The sequence below is a fragment of the Amblyraja radiata genome, chromosome 13, assembly GCF_010909765.2.
Source record: "Amblyraja radiata isolate CabotCenter1 chromosome 13, sAmbRad1.1.pri, whole genome shotgun sequence".
In the NCBI taxonomy this organism is placed as follows: domain Eukaryota; kingdom Metazoa; phylum Chordata; class Chondrichthyes; order Rajiformes; family Rajidae; genus Amblyraja; species Amblyraja radiata.
Genome location: NC_045968.1, coordinates 34,935,599 through 34,959,742, shown reverse-complemented (window position 1 = coordinate 34,959,742; position 24,144 = coordinate 34,935,599). Strand labels below are relative to the sequence as shown.

General features: G+C 51.9%; 1 protein-coding gene across 3 annotated transcripts in view; it reads right to left on the bottom strand.

Moving 5' to 3' along the window:
• fndc3b (fibronectin type III domain containing 3B) overlaps positions 1–24,144 on the bottom strand; it is a 173,103-nt gene that overhangs the window by 73,880 nt on the left and 75,079 nt on the right. For all 3 annotated transcript variants that reach the window (XR_004413787.1, XR_004413788.1, XM_033031744.1), the window contains exon 4: positions 2,552–2,628. Coding sequence is in view for 1 of the 3 variants with exons in the window: in XM_033031744.1 (XP_032887635.1) it covers positions 2,552–2,628 (77 nt within the window). In the remaining 2 variants the exon portion in view is untranslated. The remainder of the gene's footprint in view (positions 1–2,551; positions 2,629–24,144) is intronic.

Genomic DNA, 24,144 nt, shown 5'->3' with positions numbered 1-24,144 from the left:
AGATGGGATGGAGGGAGAGAAGGGGAGCGGTAGGGAGAGGGATGGAGAAGGGGAGGGCATAAGGAGGGAGTGAAAAAGAGAGGGAGACAGGAAGGAAAGGGGGAGAGAGAAGGGGTGTGAGGGAGAGAGGATGGAAGAGAAAGACAGAGAAAAAATGAGAGAGACACAGAGAGAGGGAGAGAGGGGGGCAGAATGAGTGGAAGAAAGAGAGAGAACGGGAGGGGAGAAAGTGAGAGAGTTAGTCATCAGAGTATCGATGGTACCCCCCCCCCCCCATAGCATCCATAGCCTCTGCAACAATCGGGGTGAGCAAGGCCCTGTGACCCAGCCCACCGTGTGGTGCTGCCCCAGGCACATGGTCCCTGGCTCCAGTTAACCCCCTCCCCCTGCACCCCAACATCGCCCCACCCACTGCTACTGCCCCCGTCATGATCCGGGCACCGGGGGAGGGGGCAGGTAGGGGGTTGCTCCTCAAACCTGCCCCTGTGTCTGACACACACATTCTGCCCCATACACACACACACACACATACGCACACATTTCCCCCAACCCCCCCCCCACAAATATTCTCCCCCCCACACAAATTCTCCAACACACATACACACACCTTGACCAATCAAGTATATGTCATTCACCGCCTTAAAAATACCCAATGACTTGGCCTCCACAGAATCACTACCCTCTGACTAAAGAAAAGGTATGGCCTTCAATTCTGGGGCTGTGCCCTCTGGTCCTAGACTCCCCCACTAATGGAAACATCCTCTCCACGTCCACTCTATCCAGGCCGTTCACTATTCGGTTAGAGTTTCAATGAGGTGCCCCTCATCCTTCTAAACTGCAGCGAGTACAGGCCCAGTGGCGTCAAATGCTCATCATACCTTCCACCACCCCTGGCAGCGCGTTCCAGGCACACACAGAGATGCATAGTCTTACATATACACGTGGACAGGGTGGTGGAGAAACCTGTTGGCACACTGGCCTTCATCAGTCAGCACACTGAGTATAGAGGTTAGGACGTTATGTTACAGCTGTTCACAGTTAGTGAGGTCGCAGCTGGAGCATTGTATTCAGTTTTGGACACCCTGCTATAGAAAACATGTCATTAAGCAGGAAAGAGTGCAAATAACATTTATGAAGATGTTGGCAGGACTCGAGGGCCTGAGCTATAAGCAGGCTATGACTTTATTCCTTGGAGCGCTGGAGGCTGTGGGGTGATCTTATAGAGTTGAAAAAATCATGAGGGGAATAGACAGGGTGAATGCACAGTCTTTTATCCAGGGGAGGGGAATCAAGAATCAGAGGACCAAGATTTAGGGTGAGAGGGGAAAGATTTAATAGGAACCTGAAGGAGAGCTTTGGGTAAATGGAACGCGCTGTCAGAGGAGGTAGTTGAGGCAGGTACTGTAACAGTATTGAAATGAAATTTGAACAGGTATTCAATTCAATTCAATTCAATTCAATTCAACTTTAATGTCATTGCACAAATACTGAGTATGGGTACAACGAAATGCAGTTTTGCGTCAGTCCGTAGTAGTGCAATATAGAAATTTAAAAAAAAAGAGGATACAGAATAATAAAAAATACAGAATAATTAAACAATGGGGACGGAGGGACCGGAGGAATCTATCGGCGGGACTCCGAGTTCAGCAATGCGACAGTATGATTGTAGAAGCTGTTCCTCATCCTACTGGTACGAGACCTGAGGCTCCTGTACCGCCTCCCTGATGGGAGGAGGGCAAACAGTCCATGGTTGGGGTGGGAGGGGTCTTTAATGATCTTCCCAGCATAGATAGGAAAGGTTTAGAGAGATATGGGCCAAACGCAGGCAGGTGGGACGAGTGTAGATGTATAACTCTACACTACACTGAAGTGCTGTACAACTCTGTGACACACAGATACACACACACATGCCCGCAAATGCAAATATATAAATACACTTGCAGGCACACACACATTCACGCACACACATACATACGCACGCATTCACATGCGCGCACATATACGTGCACACACACAGAAAGCACCACAAAACTCATATACAAACATATACATAAAGTGTAAACCAACTTGCCCTGCACATCTCCTTTACACTTTCTCCATCTCACCTTAAAGCTGTGCCCTCTATTGTTGGGGAAAAGGTTCTGACTATTTACTCCATCTATGCCTCCATCATTTGATATACTCCTATCAGGTGCTAATGTCCACCCTCACCATGGGACAACTCCTGAGGGAGAGACGTGGTTTCCAGAGTCTCACCATGAACCTCATTGGCGTCATGGTGTCATGCAGCACAGAGCAGGCCCTTCGGCCCAACTCGTCCGTGCCGACCAAGATGCCCCATCCAAGCTTGTGGCTTTTGGCAGCGTTTGTGTCTGTAACCACCTTGCCCTGGATTATTCGAGCCTGCGAGATTCACCGCTGCCCCTGGTTCCTCCTGTGGGTTGGGTTCAGGCATGGAGGTTCTCTCCTTCAGCCTGTCTCCCCTCCCCCTCCCCCGCCCCCCCCCCCCCCCTCCCAGCTCAAGCAGCCGCCCCCCTCCTTGACGGCTCACCTGTGAGATGTAGCCTGGTGGGACGTGGATGGGGGGGATGGATCCGTTTGGAGACATCATGGGCACCTCTGCTGGACCTGTAATTACACACACACACCATTAGGGGGAGGGAGGAAACGGAAGGGGACATCATGAACATATGAACGTGTGTAAACCGACCAACGCAGTGATAGACCATTCAGACCCTTAACTTCCTGGTCAAGTAAACCCTCGCTAAAGTCCGGAAAACCCATATTCCCAACCCTATCGAACCCGGCACAGTGTCGCAGTGATAGAGTTGCTGCCTCACAGTGCCAGACCCTGGTTTGATCCTGACTGTAGGTGCTGGCTGTCTGTACGGAGTTTGCACGTTCTCCCTGTGACTCGGTGGGCAGAAGGGCCTGTTACCGTGCTGTATCTCTAAAGTCTAAAGTCAAGTAAACTTGCATCTTGAAGGGTGCTAGATGGCGGCAGAAACGTGGCTTTACAGCCATCATCTTACAGCATTGTATCAGGCCTTTGGCCTAACACTGATTGGGGATGATCAGCCATGATCACATTGAATGACGGTGCTGGCTCGAAGGGCCGAATGGCCTACTCCTGCACCTATTGTCTATTGTCTATTGCCCACGATGACCAACATGCTGCATTCACACATCCCACCTGCCTGTGCTTGGCCCATACCCCTCTAAACCTTTCCTATCCATTTACCTGTCCAAATGCCTTTTAAATGCTGTTATAGTACCTGCCTCCTCCAGCAGAGCGTTCCATATACCTACGGACCTCTGTGTGAAAAAAGTACTCCTCAGGTTCCTACCAAATCTTCTCACTTTAAACCTATGTCCTCTGGTTTTGACTTCCCTACTCTGGGGCAAAGTCTCTGTGCATTCACCCTATCTAGGATCAGGATTTTATACACCTCTATAAGATCACCCTTCATCCTCCTGTGCCCCAAGGAATAAACTCCGAGCCCGCTCAACCTCTCCCCTGAGTCCTGGCAACATCCTCGGAAATCGTCTCTGCACTCGTTCCAACGGAATGATTATAGAGTCATTCCCTCTACTCCCCTCCATACACCTCCATATGATCAACAACACATCGGCAGAAGTGAATGAGGGAGGAGGGGGAAGGCGGGAGAAATGGGTGCGCGGTGGGGTGGGGGAGGGGCAGAGGAATGGGAGTGGGGGAAGGGAGGGAGGGCGTAAAGGCTGGAGGTGGTTAGGATGGCAGAGGGAGGAATCTGAGAGCAAGCATGAGGGATCTAAGTGCATAGCTGTGGTAAACTTGCACTAACTTTAAACACCGACTTAGACAGTCCAAATTAACTTGGTCGGCACGGCACACCTCTGTAAAAAACTCAGACAAACTTGGTAGCAGATTTACTTTGGTTTAGAGGCACAGCATGGAAGCAGGTCGTTCGGCCCACTGAGATGGTGCTGACCAATGCTCGCCCATTCACACTTCTTCTCCTATCCAGGGCTGGATTAACCATTAAGCAAAATAAGCACGTGCTTAGGGCATCAAGGGAAGGGGGGCACCACAGAAATGGTAAATGGTTTACGGCACAAAAGAAATCACTTTAAACTTGCTAAAATAATATTCAAAGTGGTTTATATGATTTTATATGTGTTACGTAAGATTAATTTTGAGATCTGATCAAAGACTTTGCAATTAAAAAAAGTAGAAAACTTTTCAAATATAAATAAAGTGGAAGTATACAAAAATAAACATTATTTTCCATCTTACTGTTAGTTTTGTTTCATTTTGAAAAAAAAAAAAAAAATGTTATGGTTTATTTCTGTTTATATTTTGAATTACATATATATGGGGGCACCAAAATCTTTTAAGTGCTTAGGGCCTCTATGGGTCTTAATCCGGCCCTGCTCCTATCCTACACGCTAGGGGCAATATACAGAAGGCCAATTAAGCAACAAAGCCGCACCTCTTTGGGATGTGGGAGAAAACTGAAGCACCTGGATAAAACCCACGCAGTCACAGGGAGAACGGAAACAGCTCTTCGGCCGAACTTTCCCATACCGACCAAAATGCCTCGTCTTAACTAGTCCCATTTGCCTGCGTTTGGCCTATATCCCTCTAAACCTATCCAATCCACGTTCCTGTCCAAGAATTAGAGACACCGTGCCGAAACTGGCCCCCCCCCAGAGTCCGCCCCGACCAGCGATCACCCCTACGCACGCACTATCCTACACACAATTTTACACTTTTAACAAAGCCACTTAACCTATTCGGCTTTGGAGTGTGAGAGGAAACCGGAGCACCCGGAGAAAACCCACGTGGTCACAGAGGGAACGTACAAACTCCGTACAAACAGCACCCGTAGTCAGGATCGATCCCGGGTGTCTGGCGCTGTGAGGCAGCAACAGGGCGTCACGGTGGCGCAGCGGTAGAGTTGCTGACTTACACCGCTTACAGCGCCGGGGACCCGGGTTCGATCCTGGCTACGGGTGCTTTCTTTACGGAGTTTGCACGTTCTCCCCGTGACCGCGAGGGTTTTCTCCAAGATCTTCGGTTTCCTCCCACATTCCAAAGAAGTACAGGTAAGTAGATGAATTGGCTTGATACAAGTGTAAATTGTCCCTGGTATGTGTTGGATAGTGTTTATGAGCCGGGATTGCTGGTCGCTACAGACTCGGTGGGCCGAAGGGTCTGTTTCTGCGCTGTATCTCTAAACTGCTGCGCCTCCATAGGGTAACGTCTGGCAGGGGCTTGTTGTGAGAAGCTTTATCAACCCTGTGCTTGGTTTGATGTCTTCATCTCCCAAGTAACTGAAGAACACCACACCCATCTATCTACTCACTGTTCAGAGGCTACATACCAAGCCCACGGTGCCCGGAGGAGGGGGGGGGGGGGGGTTTCCACAGAAGCCTCCCCACCCTAGGAATCCCACAAGGCCACGTGGGAGTATTGTGGCCAATCCTGCAAATCTCCATTGCAGGAAGGAGAGCAGGCCTTGGAGAGGGTGCAGAGGTGGTTTACCAGAAGTTCCAGAGAAAGTTCCAGTTTCTCTGGAACTTCCCCAGTTAACCTCCGGAGAAAACAACTTTAATTATTTTCTCTGGAACGCCGGAGGTTGTGGAGAAACCTGATGGGAGTTCTAAACAATTATGAGAGGCACAGATAAGGTAGACAGTCAGAACCTATTTCTGCAGGGTGGAAATGTCATCGCTTTAAAGGTGAGAGGGGAAAAGTATATGGAGATGTCTGGGGTACGTTTTTTATTTACAGAGGGTGGTGGGTGCCTGGAACGTGCTGCCGGGGGTGGCAGTGGAGGCAGGTACAATAGTGGTGTGTTGGATGCTTGTAGAAAGGCACATGGATAAGCAGGGAATGGAGGGACATGGACCATGTGTAGGGAGAGATTAGTTTAGTTTAGTTTATTGTTACATGTACTGTACAGTGAAAAGCTTTTTACAGTGTACAGATACAGGATAAAGAGAATAACGTTGAGTGCAAGGTAAAGTCCAGTAAGGTCGTTTGATGATCGTCCAAGGATCTCTAATGAGGTAGATGGATGGTCAGGACCGGTCTCTAGTTGGTGATAGGATGGTTCAGTTGCTGGGAAGAAACTGTCCCTGATTTCTGAGTGATTCAGCTCTTGTTTGACTGGATTAATTTAACTTGCCATCATGTTCGGCACGGACGTTGTGGGCCGAAGGGCCTGTTGCTGGACTATGCTCTGTGTTCTTTAGCACATCTGTGACGTGTTGAGCGGTTTGGCAAACACGCTGTTGTTTTACTAGATCCTCAGAGCAAACATCCAAATTCCACCCAGGCCACAGAACAGAACCCTCCCCCCCTTCCCCACACATAGCTGGGACAAACTGAAGCATTCACACAGAGACCTTTCCAGGGTAACATTGCCATTCAGAACAAAACACCACTTCTCTGTGACCACAGAGCTGCTGGTCACTTCAGGTTACTGCCTCGAGCCCAGCCTGGCCCAGCCGAGGCCAGTCCAGTCCAGCCCAACCCGGCCCAGCCCAGCCCAGCCCAGCCCGGCCCGGCCCGGCCCAGCCCAGCCCAGCCCAGCCCGGCCCAGTCCAGTCCAGCCCAACCCAGCCCAGCCCAACCCAGCCCAGCCCAACCCAGCCCAGCCCAGCCCGGCCCAGCCCGGCCCAGCCCAGCCCAGCCCAGCCCAGCCCAACCCAACCCAGCCCAGCCCAACCCGGCCTAGCCCGGCCCAGTCCAGCCCAGCCCAGCCCAACCCATCCCAGCCCAGCCCAGCCCAGCCCAACCCAACCCAGCCCAGCCCAGCCCAACCCAACCCGGCCCAGCCCAGCCCGGCCCAGTCCAGCCCAGCCCAGCCCAGCCCAGCCCAGCCCAGCCCAGCCCAGCCCAGCCCAGCCCAGCCCAGCCCAGCCCAGCCCAGCCCAGCCCAGCCCAGCCCAGCCCAGCCGAGGCCAGTCCAGTCCGGCCCAGCCCGGCCCAGTCCAGCCCGGCCCAGCCCAGCCCAGCCCAGCCCAGCCCAGCCCAGCCCAGCCCAGCCCAGCCCAGCCCAGCCGAGGCCAGTCCAGTCCGGCCCAGCCCAGCCCAGCAAAGCTATAACAGATCAGGCTTTAACATCCATGTAACACAACACACTGTTGGGAGTAACACAAGGAACTGCAGACGCTGGTTACAAAAAAAGCCACAAAGTGCTGGAGTAACTGGCAGCACTTTGGAGAACAAGGCAAGGTGACGTTTCAGGTCTTCAGGCCGTCGGGACTTCGGGTCTGCCACCGAATTTCTGGGAACTGGTGGTCTGGCACCTCTTTAAATCCAGACCAAGTTACGAGAGCGCACTTGAAATCCCTCCCCCCACCCCCTGCGTCCACACACCCCCCCCTCCCTCCTCCCCCAGCAAGTCCCCCCGAAACCCGAGATTGGGTGAGGCGACCGATCTCAACCTCATCGGAACTTCCGCGGCCGATCGGAGGGTGGAATTTGCCCCCTGAGGCCGGGGCTCTGGAACCTGGGGCCGGGTTGAAACTTTCGAGGCCAGCATTGCGGGCCAGTATCTCGGCTCCATCATCGGTCTAGGCGGACCGTTCCGCCACCAATGGACTCCTCTCGGAGTCCGTCACCTCTGTTGGTCCGGGAAATAGATAATCCAGAAAGGCTAACGGGCCTGTCCCACTGTACGAGGTAATTCAAGAGCTCTCCCGAGTTTAAAAAAAAATCAGACTCGTGGTAAGTACGTAGAATGTACGTAGCGGGTACGTCGGAGCTCGGGACGTCTCTTAGCGGCTCGTGACGCTAACGGCAAGTACTCGGGAAACGCGGTAAGCTCGTGAAGACGCGTGAAGATTTTTCAACATGTTGAAAAATGTCCACGAGAGCCCCGAGTACCTACGAGCGGCTATTACCGTAATTCTCTGAGTTCGAATCAGGGGAAATTCGGGAGAAACTCTTGAATTTGCTCGTACAGTGGGACAGGCCCTTCAGGAACCAAGGAAAATCGATGGTGCAGGGAGTGAGGGATTCGAGACTCTGCCCCCCGCAGCCTAGGTATACTGGTTCAGGAGTACATCTCTACCAGGGGAGACCCCTTTCCCTGCTGGACTCTTAACGAGTCATAGAGCACAGGAACAGGGCCCTTTGGCCCACCTTGTCCATGACAACCAAGTTGCCATTCTATGCTAGTCCCATCTGCCTGTATTTGGCCCGCAAGACCCTTCCTATCCATAAATCTGTCCAAATGCCTTTTAAAAGTCGTCATTGTATTAACCTCTACAGTTTCCTCCGGAAGCTCGTTACAGATACGGACCACCCTCTGAGTGAAAAAGTTGCCGTTGCGGTCCTTCTTAAATCTCTCCTCTCTTACCTTTAGCCTGTGCCCTCTAGTTTTGGAATCCTCTACCTTGGGAAAGAGATTGCAAGCGTTCACTCTATCGTTAGAGTTAAGCGTTAAGGATAAGGGGGAAATCTTTTAGGACCGAGATGAGAAAAACATTTTTCACACAGAGAGTGGTGAATCTCTGGAATTCTCTGCCATGATCATATTGAATGGTGGTGCAGGCTCGAAGGGCCGAATGGCCTACTCCTGCACCTATTTTCTATGTTTCTATGTTTCTATCAAAGCCCCTTATGATCTTGGACACCTCAATAAGGTGTGGGGGAGGTGTGTTGGGGGGGGGGGGGGAGTGTGAGATGGGGGAAGTGGAGAGCGAGAGGGGAGGTGAGATGAGTATAGAGGGCATGGTGTGTAGAGAGGAGGGCGAAGGGGGGTGATGAAGTGGGCATGGTGCAGAAGGAGCAGGGGAAGGGAGGAGAGAGAGAGGGAGAGAGAGAGAGAGAGAGAGAGAGGGAAGGAGAGATGGAAGTCTGGAGAGGAGGAATGAATGTGTTTAAATGAGAGACGAGGAGAGAGTGGGAGAGAAGCAGAGAGATGAATGAGGAGTGGGTGAGAGAGAGGGTGAGGTGGAGGGCAGAGGAAGGGACAGGGAGATGGGGTGGGAAAGTGTGGAATGAGAGAGCGGAGAGGGAGAAGGGGAAAATAAAGTTATGGAAGAGATGGGAAGGAAGGGAGGTGGGGACAGAGAGGGGAGGGAGTTAAGAGAGAGACGAGGGAGAGAAAGCGAGGAATGAGACGTAGAGATAACATGAGAGAGAGGGGGAGGGAGAGAGAGAGAGAGAGAGAGAGGGAGGGAGTGGAGACAGTGAGGGAGCAAGTGAGGGAGCAAGTGAGAAAGAGAGATTTCGTGAGAGAGACAGAGAGAGTGAAAGCGAGAGAGAGATACGGAGATAGAAAAAGAGCGAGAGAGAGAGAGAGAGAGACTGTAAAAGAGACAGAGACAGAGAGAGAGAGAGAGAGAGAGAGAGAGGGAGAGAGGGACAGACAGAAAAATGAGAGAGAGAGAGAGACTGTAAAAGAGACAAACAGACAGAGAGAGAGAGCGAGAGAGAGAGAGAGAGAGGGAGCGAGAGAGAGCGAGAGAGAGTGAGAGACAGAGAGAGACAGAGAGAGAGACACAGAGAGAGAGAGAGAGAGACAGGGAGGGAGCGTTGGGGAGGGGTGTAGTGTGGGAACGGGCAGAGACCCAGCAGGGTGTGTGTGAGGCTGTGTTGGCTGCCCCGGTGTGAGCTGAGCCAGCCGCTGGGCAGCTGTGGGAGGGGTGGCAGCCGCTCTCCAACCAGCCCGTGTACAAGCCCCGCCATTGTTTCCCTGCGGCTGTGAATGAATCGCCTCTTGTAGCTCTGGGCTGGCAACTAAACCCAGTCACTGAGGCCGGAGGAATTCAGCGGGGGCATGGGAAGGGGAGTGGGGTGGGAGGGGGGTGTGGGGAGTGGGGTGGGAGGGGGGTTGTGGGGAGTGGGGGGGGAGGGGGGGGGTGTGGGGAGGGGGGGGGAGAGGGGGGGTGGGGGAGGGGGTGGGGGGGGGGTGTGGGGAGGGGGGGGGGAGGGGGTGTGAGGGGTGGGGGGGGGGGGGGGGTGTGGGGAGTGGGGGTGGAGGGGGGGGTGAGGGGAGTGGGGGGGGGGGGGGTGGGGGAGGGGGGTGGGAGGGGGGTGTGAGGGGAGTGGGGTGGGGGGGGGTGTGGGGAGTGGGGTGGGAGGGGGTGTGGGGAGTGGGGTGGGGAAGGGGGTGGGAAGAGGATGGAGGGAGAATGGGTGGAGGGAGCGAGGGATGGAGAGTGAGCGGAGTGGAGGGAAAGAGGGATGGAGGGATGGAGGGAGAGAGGGGGGGGGGAGGGGGATGGAGGGATAGGGGAATGGAGGGAGAGAAGGAGTGGAGGGAGAGGGGGATGTAGGGAGAGAGGGATGGAGGGAGGAGGGAGGGTGGAGGGAGAGAAGGGTGGGGGAGAGAAGGAGTGGAGGGAGAGAGGGATGGAGGGAGAGGGGGATGGAGGGAGAGGGGGATGGAGGGAGAGAGGGGATGGAGGGAGAGGGGGATGGAGGGAGAGAGGGGATGGAGGGAGAGGGGGATGGAGGGAGAGGGGGGGGGAGGGAGAGAGGGGTGGAGGGAGAGGGGGGTGGAGGGAGAGAGGGGTGGAGGGAGAGAGGGGTGGAGGGAGAGAGGGGTGGAGGGAGAGAGGGATGGAGGGAGAGAGGGGTGGAGGGAGAGGGGGATGGAGGGAGAGAGGGGGATGGAGGGAGAGAGGGATGGAGGGAGAGAAGGGTGGAGGGAGAGAAGGGTGGAGGGAGAGAGGGATGGAGGGAGAGGGGGATGGAGGGAGAGAGGGGTGGAGGGAGAGGGGGATGGAGGGAGAGGGGGATGGAGGGAGAGGGGGATGTAGGGAGAGAGGGATGGAGGGAGAGAAGGGTGGAGGGAGAGAAGGAGTGGAGGGAGAGAGGGATGGAGGGAGAGAGGGATGGAGGGAGAGGGGGATGGAGGGAGAGGGGGATGGAGGGAGAGGGGGGTGGAGGGAGAGGGGGATGGAGGGAGAGGGGGATGGAGGGAGAGAGGGATGGAGGGAGAGGGGGATGGAGGGAGAGAGGGGTGGGGGAGAGAGTGGTGGAGGGAGAGAGGGGTGGAGGGAGAGAGGGGTGGAAGATGATGTGATGGAAGGCTGGTGTGGAATACAAACACAAGTACCAAGCTGAGGTGGTGAATGTAGACACAAAGAACTGCAGATGATGATTTACAAAAAAGAAGGACAGAAAGTGCCAGAGTAGCTCAATGAGTTAGGGAGCATCTCTGGAGAACACGGATAGGCGATGTTTGGGGTCAGGTCTGAAGAAGGGTTAGCAATTCAGTGGTAGAGTTGCTGCCTCACAGCGCCAGAGATCTGCGTTTGCTCCTGACTAGGGGTGCTGTCTGTACAGAGTTTGTACGTTCTCCCCGTGACCGCGTGGGTTTTCTCCGGGTGCTCAGGTTTCCTCCCACACTCCAAAGACACACGCAGGTTTGTAGGTTAATTGGCTTTGGTAAAATTGTGAATTGTCCCTAGTGTGTAGGATAGTGCTAGTGTACGGGGTGATCCCTGGTCAGTGTGGACTTGGTTGGCCGAAGAGCCTGTTTCCACGCTGTATCTCTGAAGGCTAAAGTCTAATGTCATATGGTGGTGCATTACCTCACAAAGGCAGCCAGCAACATCAGAGACCCACACCACCCTGGCCACGCTCTCCTCTCTGCTACCATCGGGAAGTAAGAACAGGAGCCTGAAAACAGCGACCTCCAGGTTCAAGAATATCTTCTTCCCAGCAGCTAGTGTCTGGTAGAGCCAGCTGGGTCTTTATTCCTTGGAGCGCAGGAGGATGAGGAGTGAACATTTAGAGGTGTACAAGATCATGAGAGGAATAGATCAGGTAAACGCACAGAATCTCTTATCCAGAGTAGGGGACTCGAGAACTGGAGGTCATATGTTTAAGGTGAGGGGGGGAAAGATTTTATAGGAACCTGAGGGGTAACTTTTTCTTACGCAAAAGGTGGTAGATGTATGGAACGAGGTGCCAGAGGAGGTAGTTGAGGCAGGGACTATCACAACGTCTAAGAAACATTTGGGCAGGTAAATGGATAGGACAAGTTTAAAGGGATATGGGCCAAAAGCAGGCATGTGTGATTAGTGTAGATGGGGCATGTTGGTCGGCGTGGGCAAGTTGGGACAAAGGCCTGTCTCCATGCTGCATGACTCTATGTCTGGAGATTATGGGTAGGTAGGAAAGAACAGCAGATGCTGTTTTAAACCGAAGATAGACACAAAATGCTGGAGTAACTCAGCGGGACAGGCAGCATCTCTGGAGAGAAGGAAGGGTTGACGTTTCGGGTCGAGACCCTTCTTCAGACTTTGGGTCTAAAGAAGGGTTTCGACCAGAAACGTGCCTATCCACGTCCTCCAAAGAGGCTGCCTGACCCGTTGAGTGACTGCAGCTCTTTGTGTTCGAGACGGGACTTCCGCTGGATTTTCGATTGCGAGTCAGTGTGGGCCTGCTATTAGGGTATTTGCGGTACTCAGCGGGTCTGACATCAGACAGCACCAGGAACAAACAGCAGCAGAATATTATTCCAGGGAAACATGCGGAAAATCACATTAGCAAACCATTTTAATCTGGCGTTTCAGGGTAACGCGCAGGGAGCAGTATTCCCAGTGTCAGTCTCTGCCATCCCCACCGGTCACAGGTTCAATCCCCAGGAACGACACAAACCCCCCGCGCCTGACACAGATACTTCCCTGGAACGCCCAGGGTTGAGGGGAGGCCTGACAGACGTGGATGAAATTAGGAGAGGCACAGATAGGGTGGGCAGTCAGAATCTTGTCCCCATGGATGGAAATGTCAAAGACAAGAGGGCATAACTTTGAAGTGAGAGGGGTAAAGTTTAAACGGGGACGTTTTTTTAAACACAGAGAGGGGTGGGGGCCTGGAACGCTCTGTGGGGGGTGGGGGTGGAGGCAGAAGCAACAGCGGTGTTGAGATAGGCGCATGGATATGCAGGGAATGGAGAGATATAGACTACCTGCAGACAGAGGAGATTAGTTCATGTTCGGCACAAGCATTGTGGGCTAAGGGCCTGTTCCTGGGTTGTACTGTTCGATGAACACTGCACTGCCAGCGGAGCTACCTCTCTGATCCAACCTCCCTCTCTCTCTCTCTCATCTGGTGGCCTATTGATTTCATCCGCCCTCCAGTCTAGGGTCTTTCAGATACAGCATGGAAACAGGCCCTTCAGCCCACGCCGACCATCGATCGCCCGTTCACACGAGTTCTACGCTATCCCACTTTCCCATCCACTCCCCGCACACACTGGGGGCAATTAACTGAGACCCAATTTACCTGCAAACCTGCACTTTCTGGGGGATGTGGGAGGAAACCGGAGTACCCGGAGGAAACCCACTTGGTCCCGGGAAGAATGTGCAAACTTCACCCAGACAGCCGCTGAGGTCAGGATCAAAGCTGAGTCTCTGGCGCTCTGAGGCAGCGGCTCTACCAGTTGCACCAACCCCTCACTTGTACCAGTAAACAGTCAACAATAAGGTATTATCAAACATAATTTCTGCAAGAGGAATTAGAGGAAGTAAGAATGCTAACTATTCAGATTTAAGGCCGAAACTCAAAGTAATTCAGAATCACGTCACCAACTTGCAGACAGAGTCGACAGAGTGTTCCTGGTCACAATATCCCGTGATCCACGATCCCGACATTGTGAACAATCCCCCACGCTCATTAACTCAGTGACAGACCCGTCCCCACCAGTACTGTACCCCACTGTTATACAGTGTCAGCCCGTCCCCACCGGTACTGGAAGGGGAGAGGGATGGAGGGAGAGAAAGGCGTTCAGTGAAAGGGAAGGAGGGAGCAAGAGATAGAGGGAGAGAGGGATAGTGGGGTGGACTGAGAGGGATGGAGGGAGGGTGGGAGAAGTGGAGAGAGAAAGGGGTGGAAGGAGAGCGAGATGGATGGAGAGAGCGGGAGGGATGGAGGGAGATGATGTGGGGAGGCTAGTGTGGGATACAAACACATGCACCAAGATCAGGGGCAGAATGTTGGCACAAGGAACTGCAGATGCTGGTTTACAACAACAAAAAAGTGCACAAAGTGATGGAGTAACTAGGTGGGTCAGGCGTTTCTGGTCGTCATCTATCCATAGAGACCTGGGTTGGATCTTGGCTACAGATGCTGTCTATACGGAGTGACCGCGTGGGTTTTCTCCAGGTACTCCGTCCCAAAGACGTACAGGTTTGTAGGTTAATTGGCTTCGGTACAAATTGTAAATTGTCCCTAGTGTGTAGGATAGTGCCATTGTAATGGGGCGACCGCAGGTTGGCATGGACTCGGTGGGCCGAAGGGTCTGTTTCTGCGCTGTATCTCAAAAGTCTGCAGGCACCCTATCCGTCTTCTCCAGAGATGCTGCCTGGCCCACTGAGTTACTCCAGCACTGACTTTAGACACAGCGCGGAAACAGGCCCTTTGGCCCACTGAGTCCACGCCGACCAGCGATCACCCCCGTACACTAACTTACACACACTCGGGACAATTTGTGAACTTACCAAAGCCAATTAACCTACAATGGGGAGGGATTGCCTGTGTCTGCCCTGTGTAATATATCCCCAGCAGTCTTGGCTCACTACTCCTGAGTCAGTCCTGGTCTGACGTCGATGGTGACCCACTGCCAACGCTGGTCCAAGCCTGTGAAGGTTTCCACGCCGGCAGCTGAGGAATGATGTTCAGCTAATCAATTAAATCATCTCGATAATCACCGGCAAATTACTTAATTAGCGTAATAATTCATTTGGCTCAGGAATTCCCAACGGTGTTTCTAGTCTGGCCGCGATGTTACTCATGACCCAGCTACCAGTGAAGCCTCTGCCTCTTTGAAACGGCCCCGAGGCACCATGGATTAGAGGCAATTAAGGAGACGTATTCAGTGCTGGCTTCATGCTAATCGGTGTGAGCATTCATACAACAGAGTGGATTACACAATAACGCCATTACAATCAGATCACGATTATCCCCAACAGGCCAAGCCTTGTCGTGGGGGTCATACAGCGTGGTCAGGTAGTCCTTGCTTTCTCCCTCCTTCCCTTCCCCTTCCCAGCTCTCCCACAGCCCACTGTCACCGCCTCTTCCTTTCTTCTTCCCGCCCCCTGCCCCCGCACCCCCACATCAGTCTGAAGAAGGGTCTCGATTCGAAACGTCTCCTATTCCTTCGCTCCACAGATGCTGCCTCACTCGCTGAGTTTCTCCAGCATTATTGTCTACCTCAGGTCCTTATGAAATCTTCTCCCCTCACCTTAAACCCATATCCCCTGGTTCTCGGTACCCCTACTCTGGGCAAGGGTCTCTGTGTGTCTGCCCGATCTGAGGAACCAGGATCTCACTGAAGATGAAGACTGAAACTGTCCCTGAATTGCAGAGGCTGGTTTACAAAAGAGACACAAAATGCTGGAGTAACTCAGCGGGTCAGGCAGTATCTCTGGAGAATATGGATAGGTGACGTTTTGGTTCGGGACCTTTCTTCGGACTCAGCTGGAGTTAAAGAGGGGGAGCAGCGAGAGAGGGTCAAGCTGAAGATGGACCCCCATCCCTCATCGGTCGGGTATAAGAGTCAGGCTTTATAATACGTTTGTTAGGTCACTTTTGAAGTATTGCGTGCAGTTCTGGTCGCCTCATTACAGGAAGGATGTGGAGGCTTTGGAGAGGGTGCAGAGGAGGTTTACCAGAATGCTGCCTGGATAGAGGGTATAAGGGGCCCAAGTCCGCAACTCCCTTAAAGTAGCAGCTCACACAGATAGCGTGGTAGAGAGGAGGCCTTATGCTATCTGCCTTCATCGGTTGGGCCATCGAGTGTAAGAGTCAGGATGTCATGTTGCGGCTTTGTAAAACTCTACCTCAACCTATCCATGTTCTCCAGAGATGCTGCCTGACCCGCTGAGTTACTCCAGCGCTTTGTGCGTTTTTTTTCCCCAGGAGATGGATGACTTGATCCTGCTGTTCCTTAGAGGACTTCCCCAGTGACCCACAGACAGACCCAGAAACCAAATCCTCCACCTTTGGCCACAGTTGCCCATCTCTCCAGTACAATTCCATTTCTCCTTCCTCTCCCTCTAAACCCCCCGCCCTTCCGTCTCTCAGTGTCTATCCCTGCCCCTCGACTCCTCATGCTGTCTAGGTATCTCGGTCCAGCTCGTGATTTTTGGCGCGCTGATCGCACACAGTCCCAGATGTCGGACTGTCACACTGGCTTACGCACCCGTTCAGGAATGTTCATGGGATATTCGCAAACGGAGCAGCCAAAGGAAAAGGAGAATGCTTCGGCCGTGGGCCAGAACAACTGCCCGCTGCACTGCCAACATCGCGTGAGAGAGCAGGCATCTGTTGTGAATGCAGACGCTCTGCATTCGTGGGCAACTGCCCAGCGACCCGCTCCAGCACCCTGTTCCTTGCCAGCTCTGTGCACCCACCACCCCTAGTGCCCACACACTAGTACAGCAGGAACTTGATCGGCTGTACACGAAAGTGGGCTGCGGGACGGCTAATGTAGTCTGACGCAGATAAGTATGAGATCATAGTTCAGCTTAGTTTATTCTCACGTTTACCGAGGTACAGTGAAAAGCTTTTTTTATTGTGTGCTATCCAGTCAGCAGAAAGACTACACATAGTTACAATCAAGCCTCGCACAGTGTAGATATACAGGATAAAGGGAATAACGTTGAGTGAAAGATGAAGTCCAGTAACGTCCGATTAAAGACAGTCCGAAGGTCTCAAATGAGGTAGTTGGGAGGTCAGGACTGCTCTCTAGTTGGTGATGGTGCAGTTGCCTGATAACAGCTGGGATGAAACTGTCCCTTAATCTGGAGGTGAGCGTTTTCACACTTCTGTGCCTCTTGCCTTATGGGAGAAACATAGAAACATAGAAAATTGGTGCAGGAGGAGGCCATTCGGCCCTTCGAGCCAGCACCGCCATTCATTGTGATCATGGCTGATCGTCCCCTATCAATAACCCGTGCCTGCCTTCTCACCATATCCCTTGACTCCACTAGCCCTTAGAGCTCTATCTAACTCTCTCTTAAATCCATCCAGTGGCTTGGGCCTCCACAAGAGGGGAGAGGGGAGAAGAGGGTGTGAGATTCGTCCTTGATCATGCTGATGGCTTTGCTGTGTCTGCCTGAAGTGTGGATGGTGTCACTGAAAGGGGGGTTGGTTTGTGTGATGGTCTGGGCTGCATCCATCTAAGGTGCCCCATCTAAGCTAGTCCCACTCAGTTTAGTTTAGTTTAGTTCATTATTGTCATGTATACCGAGGTACAGTAACATTAATTTTTGTTGTATACTATCCAGTCAGCGAAAAGACTACATGATTACAATGTACAGATACAGGACACATACCCTGTCCTATAAACCGTTCCTATCCATGCACCTGTTCAAATGTCTTTTAAATGTTGTTATAGTACCTGCCTCAACTACTGCCTGGCAGCTCGTTCCATATACCCACCACCCCCTGTGTGAAAAAGTTGCCCCTGTGGTTCCTATTAAATCTTTCCCCTCTCACCTTAAACCTGTGTTCTCTGGTTCTTGTTTCCGCTACCCTGGGGATAAAAGACTGAGCATTCACTCTATCAATTTCCCTCCTGATTTTATACAGCTCTATAAATTCATCCATCAGCCTCCTGCGCTCCAAGGAATACAGTCCTAGCCTTCCGATCTCTCCCAATAGCTCAACCCCTCAAGTCCTGGAAAACATCCTCGTAAATCTTCCCCACACTCTTTCCAACTTAATGGCATCCTTGCTATTGCCCTGTGTTATGTACTGAATGACTCCAGCACGTTATGTCTTTCTTTGCACTGGTACTCCAGAACTGGGTCTCTTTTTTTGTGGATGCTGCTGGACCTGCTCGGTTACTTCAGCACTTGGTGCTTTTTTTTTGTTGTAAACCAGCATCTGCAGTTCCTGGCAACTGCAACAAAATCCATCCCCGATTAGCTTCAATTCTAACCTCCGCTCTCTCTCTGGGGAAAGAAATCTCTTTGGAAAGAATCAGCAGATGTTTTGACTTTGCATATGTATCTGTGGTGATATCATGGCATCTGCATCCCATTTCTGGGCTCCGGGATCTGATGATCAGGCTGGTCATCGATCTCCGAACCAGCCAATCCTAACTCCTCAACCCCCCTTTTTTGCCCGTTCTGTTCCCCCCTCCCTCCCTCTGCTCACTCCCACTTGTTTAATGCCTGACCTCGACTCAATGATCAGTCCACCTCTTGTGTCTTTGTGTCAGCAGGTTTGTGTGTTCTAAGGGGCAGCACAGTGGTGCAGCAGAGGAGTTGCTGCAATACAGTGCCAGAGACCCCGGGTTCAATCCTGACGACGGGTGCTGCCTGTACAAAGTTTGTACGTTCTCCCTGTGACCTCGTGGGATTAGTGTGGGGTTGATACAGAGCTGTGGGGAGAGAGTGGGATGTGTGTGTGATTACAGCAGTATAAACAGGCTCCTGCTGTGCCTTGCACCTCTCTGGGCCCCCATCCTGGGACGGTGCAGAGCTGAGACGTCAGGGGCTGGGCTGCGGCAGTGAAGGAGTTAACATTGCCAGTCTGACGTCCTCCTGCTGGGTTCCAGATGCCAGCCGCTGAACCCGCCCATCGGTTCCACATTCAACGCAGCCATCGCCCACGTTCCAAGCTCACTGCCCAGATCACAGCTGGACTTCGACCACCCCCACCAACACCGCCCGCACACCCCCCGAACCCACTGACACCTCCCACCCCCCCCCCTCGATCCCAACCACAACCCCCTCCCCCCATCTTCACAATTCCCTGGGCCCGTGATCAGAGTCCACTGCCTGCAGCTCTCTCTCCTATCTTGCCCTCGCACTCCCTCTCACTCTGAAGAAAATAGGTTGTGACTCCGGCAGCTGTAACATTCAGGTGTGGAAGCCTTTAACTCTTTGCAATCCTGGGAGTTTAATTTCATTTAGTTTAGAGAAGCAGCATGGAGACAGGAAACAGGGGGCGGCACAGTGGCTCAGCAGAAGAGTTGCTGCCTCACAGCGACGGGGAGGCGGGTTCGATCCTGACCTCAGGCGCTGTCTGTACACGTGTGTTTTCTCTGGGTTCTCTGGTTCCCTTCCACACTCCAAAGAAGTACAGGGTTGAAGGTTAATTGGCTTTGGTAAAAATTATAGATTGCCCCTAGTGTGTAGGATAGTGCTAGTGCCGACTCGGTCTGTATCCCTGAAGTCTGAAGTCTAAAGTTTTTTACAGGCCCTTCGGCCCCTCGGGTCAATTCCTCCGTACCCTGCATATCCATGTGCCTATCTAAAAGCCTCTTCAACACCACTATCGTATCTGCCTCCACCACCACCACTTCTTGCAGTGCGTTTCAGGCACCCACTACCGCCTGTGTCAAAAAGACTCGCCCCACACATCTCCTTTAAACTTTACCCCTCTTTCAGGGAGTTAAGGCCTTGGAACCAAGATCCCTCTGTACATTACGGATTTTCTAGCCATCATTGAAATTCAGGAAGGCCTGGATAGAGTGGATGTGGAGAGGATGTTTCCACTAGTGGGAGAGTCGAGGACCAGAGAACATAGCCTCAGAATAAGAGGACGTACCTTTAGAAAGGAGATGAGAAGGAATTTATTTTTAGTCAGAGGATGGCGAATCAGTGGAATTCATTGCCACAGATGGCTGAGGAGGCCATGGATATTTCAAAGGCGGAGATTGATAGATTCTTGATTAGTACGGGTGTTAGGGGTTACGGGGAGAAGGCAGGAGAATTAGTTTGAGGGGGAAATATAGATCAGCTATGATTGTATGGCGGAGTAGACTTGATGGGCCGAATGGCCTAAATCTGCTTCTAGAACTTAGGAACTTATGACGCCAACACATTGGAACAGCATGAGGCCAACTCCTGCATTCGATGGACTTTATTTGAGTTCCAGCACCCGTAGTGAAAACAGGCCCTTCGGCCCAACTCGTTCATGTCGACCCACATATCCCATCTACACTAGTCCCACCTGCCTGCCCATATCCCTCTAAACCGATCTTATCTATGTACCTGTCTAAGTGTTCCTCAAACGTTGCAATGTACCTGCGACTCCAATCCCTCATCCTCCCCAGACTGACCTCGCCACAGAGCTAGGCAGCCCCCCCCTCCCCCTCCCAGCCTTCACTGGGGAACATTAGAGTTAAGCACATCCTCCCCCGCCTTTCCCCCCTCCCCTCCCAACACAACAAACCCAAGCATTTCTAATATAAATAGGAAATTTAGTGGGTGAGTTATTTCATAACCATCTCAAATATCTGGAGCTGTTAATGTCATCATTCAGTTTCCAGCTGGGTTGCATCTTGCCGTTTTCATTAACCACTCTCCCTGTTCTCATGGACACTCTCCCTCTGTCCCGCTGACTCACTCTCACTCTCTGAACCTCTCCCTCCCTCTCTGACAGTCTCTTTCTCGTTCTCTGACCATTTCCCTCACCGACACACTCTCCCTCTTTCCCCTCCTCTCAGTCCTTCTGTCTCTTGCTCCTCTGTCCTCTGCCTCTCTCCCTCACTGTCTTTCCCACTGTCTCTCTCCCTCTCGGTCTCCCTCTGTCCCTCTCTCTCCCTCCTCTCTGTCTCTCTCTGTGTATCTCTCTCTCTCTCTTTCTCCCTCTCTCCCTCTTTGACGCTCTCTCTCTCTCTTTCTGTTTTTCTCTCTGTTTCTCTGTTTTTTTGTGCTCTGTCTCTCTTTCCGTCTCTCCCTCCCTCCCTCCCTCCCTCCCTCCCTGCCCCTGTCAGTAGGAGGCGTGCTGCCGTGCTCCTGGCATGGGGACAGCAGCAGACGGCGTTGCTGCAACCTGGATTTCCTGACGACGTGGCTGCCCCAGTGCAGCCGAGGAGTGGCGTGTGGGAGTGTGTCAGTGCCACGACGGGAGGACCAGCTGACTAACCCCCCCACTCTCCTTCTTATGGTGTTTCTTTCCGCCAACCTGACCTAAACACAGCACGGCAAGCACGTTTGTATGTTAATGTAACGCTGCTCCCTGGAGCAAGTAACACTGACCCAGACTCCAACCACTTTCATGCCCTATAGAGATGCTGCCTGACCCGCATTTGGAGTAACTTTGCGTCTTTTTTTTTGCAAACCAGCAGCCGCAGTTATACAGCAGCCGTACAGCATGGAAATATGCCCTTTGGCTCATCTTGCCCCTGCCCCATCTATGCTAGTCCCACCTGCCCGCGTTGGACACATATTCCTCGAAGCTCTCTCTTGTCCACGCACCTGTCCAAGTGTTGTTATGGAACCTGTCTCAGACATTGGACTTTAGAGATACAGTGTGGAAACAGGCCCTTCGGCCCACCGGGCCCACCCTGACCAGCGATGCACTCGCACTCAGGACAATTTACAATTTTTAGAAGCCAACTAGCCTACGAACCTCCTTTGGAGTGTGGGAGGAAACCGGAGCACCCGGATAAAACCCCGCGGTCACAGGGAGAACGTACAAACTCCGTACAGACAGCACGCATAGTCAGGATCGAACCCAGGTCCTTGGCGCTGCAAGGCACCAACTCTCCCGTGCGAGCTGCCAGAGGAGGCACAGTGGTGCACACTCTGTTCAATATCCCCATCACCCTCTGAGTCTGAAACACGTGCACTGTTCTTAGATTAGTTTAATCCAGAGTTACTTCTACGAAACAGGCCCTTCGCCCCAACTTGTCCATGCCAACCAAGATGCCCCAATCTTTCCCCTCTCAACTTAAACCTATAGCTTAGTTTAGTTTAGTTTAGTTTAGATGTACAGCGTGGAAACAGGCCCTTTGGCCCACCGAGTCCATGCCGTTCAGCGATCAACCGTTCACAAGTTCTATCTGAATTTACAGATGCCCATTAACCTACAAACCTGCATATCTTTGGGATGTGGGAGGAAACCCATGTGGTCACAGGGAGAACGTACAAACTCCACACAGACAGCACCCCAGGTCAGAACCCCGGTCTCTGGTGCTGCGGTATGGTGCCGCCACTGGTTATTGATCCCCTTCTCTGGATAATTCACCCTCTCTATTCACCTTCTGTTCCCCTCATGGCCCAGTTCCTTGTGTCTCTAACTAAACATGTCTTCCTAACTAGAACAATCTGGAGGTAGACAAAAGTGCTGGAGAAACTCAGCGGGTGCAGCAGCATCTATGGAGCGAAGGAAATAGGCAACTTTTCGGGCCAAAACCCTTCTTCAGACGTTTCAGCCCGAAACGTTACCTATTTCCTTCGCTCCATAGATGCTGCTGCACCCGCTGAGTTTCTCCAGCACTTTTGTCTACCTTCGATTTTCCAGCATCTGCAGTTCCTCCTAGAACAATCTGGAGTTAATTTAAGCGACCAGCACATATCTCCATCATGTCAAACTAGACGGTACATACACTTCTTAAAGGTGTGGACACTTTTAATTCATACCACCTTGCTTTCCTTTTTAAAAACTAATAAAACTATAACAATGACTACATACATTAAATTATAACTACAATATAAAATTGTAATTAATTCATTATACGTAGCCAACTAAAATAATTGCCTATTTTCTAATCCACTCACCTTCAACAGCCCAATATACTCTAGAGTCACACAGACAGAAACAGGCCCTTCAGCCCACTGAGTCCCTGCAGAAAATTAAATACACAGTCTGAAGATGGGTCCCGACCCGTAACATCACCTATCGTGTTCTCCAGAGATGCTGCCTGACCCGCTGAGTTACTCCAGCACTTTGTGTCCTTCTGAGAATCATATCCCTACCGGTACAAATTTCATTTACCAGTACCTAGTTTAGTTTAGAGATACAGCACGGAAACATGCCCTTTGGCCCACCGAGTCCACACCGATCAACGATCCCCGCACATTAACACTACCCTACGCACACTCGGGACAATTTTACATTTACACCAAGCCAATTAACCTACAGACCTGTCTGTCTTTGGAGTGTGGGAGGAAACCGAAGATCTCGGAGAAAACTCATGCAGGTCACCATGAGAACATACGTACTCCGTACAGACAGCACCCGTAGTCGGGATCGAACCGGGGTCTCTGGTGCCGAAAGGCAGCAACTCTACCACTATGCCACTGTGTCACCTCTACAACTTGGTACTAGAATAGATCGGTCAAATGCAGCCTTCTATCCAGAGTAGGTGAATCAAGAACCAAAGGACATGGGTTTAAGGCGAGGGGGGGGGGGATTTAGTAGGAACCAGAGTGATGGGTAGAAGGAACGGGCTTCAGAGGAGGTAGTTGAGGCAGGTACTATCACAGTGTTTAAAAAAAAACATTTGGACAGGTAGATAGATGGATTTTATTTTATTTTAGTTTAGTTTAGATTATAGTCACGTGTACTGAGGTACAGTAAAAAGCCTTTTGTTGCATGCTAATAAGTCCGCAGAAAGACTATACATGATTGTAATCCGGCTGGTCAATCAATCATCCTACCACAACCAAAGAGCAGTGCTTACCTACTATTTACCTCCTTAGTGACCCCCAGACTCTCCTTGATCGGACTTTGCTGGCTTTTCCTTGCACTAAACGTTATTCCCTTATCATGTATCTATACACTGTAAATGGCTTGATTGTAATCATGGGTTGTCTTTCTGCTGACTGTATAGCACGCAACAAAAGCTTTTCACTCTACCTCCGTACACGTGACAATTAACTAAACTGTCGCAGCTCTTAGTGTACACGATAAAGGGAATAACGTTTAGTACAAGATAAAGTCCAGTAAAGTCCCATTAAAGATAGTTTGAGGGTCTCCAATGAAGTCGATGGTAGGTCAGGACCGCTCTCTGGTTGGTGAGAGGATGGTTCCGTCGCCTGATAACAGCCGGGAAGAACCTGTCCCTGAATCTGGAGGTGTGCGTTTTCACACTTCTATACCTCTTGCCTGATGGGAGAGGGGAGAAGAGGGAGTGACCGGTGGTGAGACTGGCCCTCGATTATGTTGGTGGCCTTGCCGAGGCAGTGTGAAGTGTAGAGCCAATGGAAGGGAGGTTGGTTTGTGTGATTGGACTACGTCTACAGTTCTCTCCGTAAATCGGAACATCGTCACTATGGCTATCTTCCTGAATACCTCTTCTAATGGTGGGGAGAAAAATCTTTGGCAGGGAAAACTCAAAGAACAAGATGTGTGGAACGGGATTAAATGGCCAAACACTGCTTTAATTAAAGACAATTGTCAAATCTTGGATCGGAATGAAAAGGCTGATTGCGCTGTGTGGGACA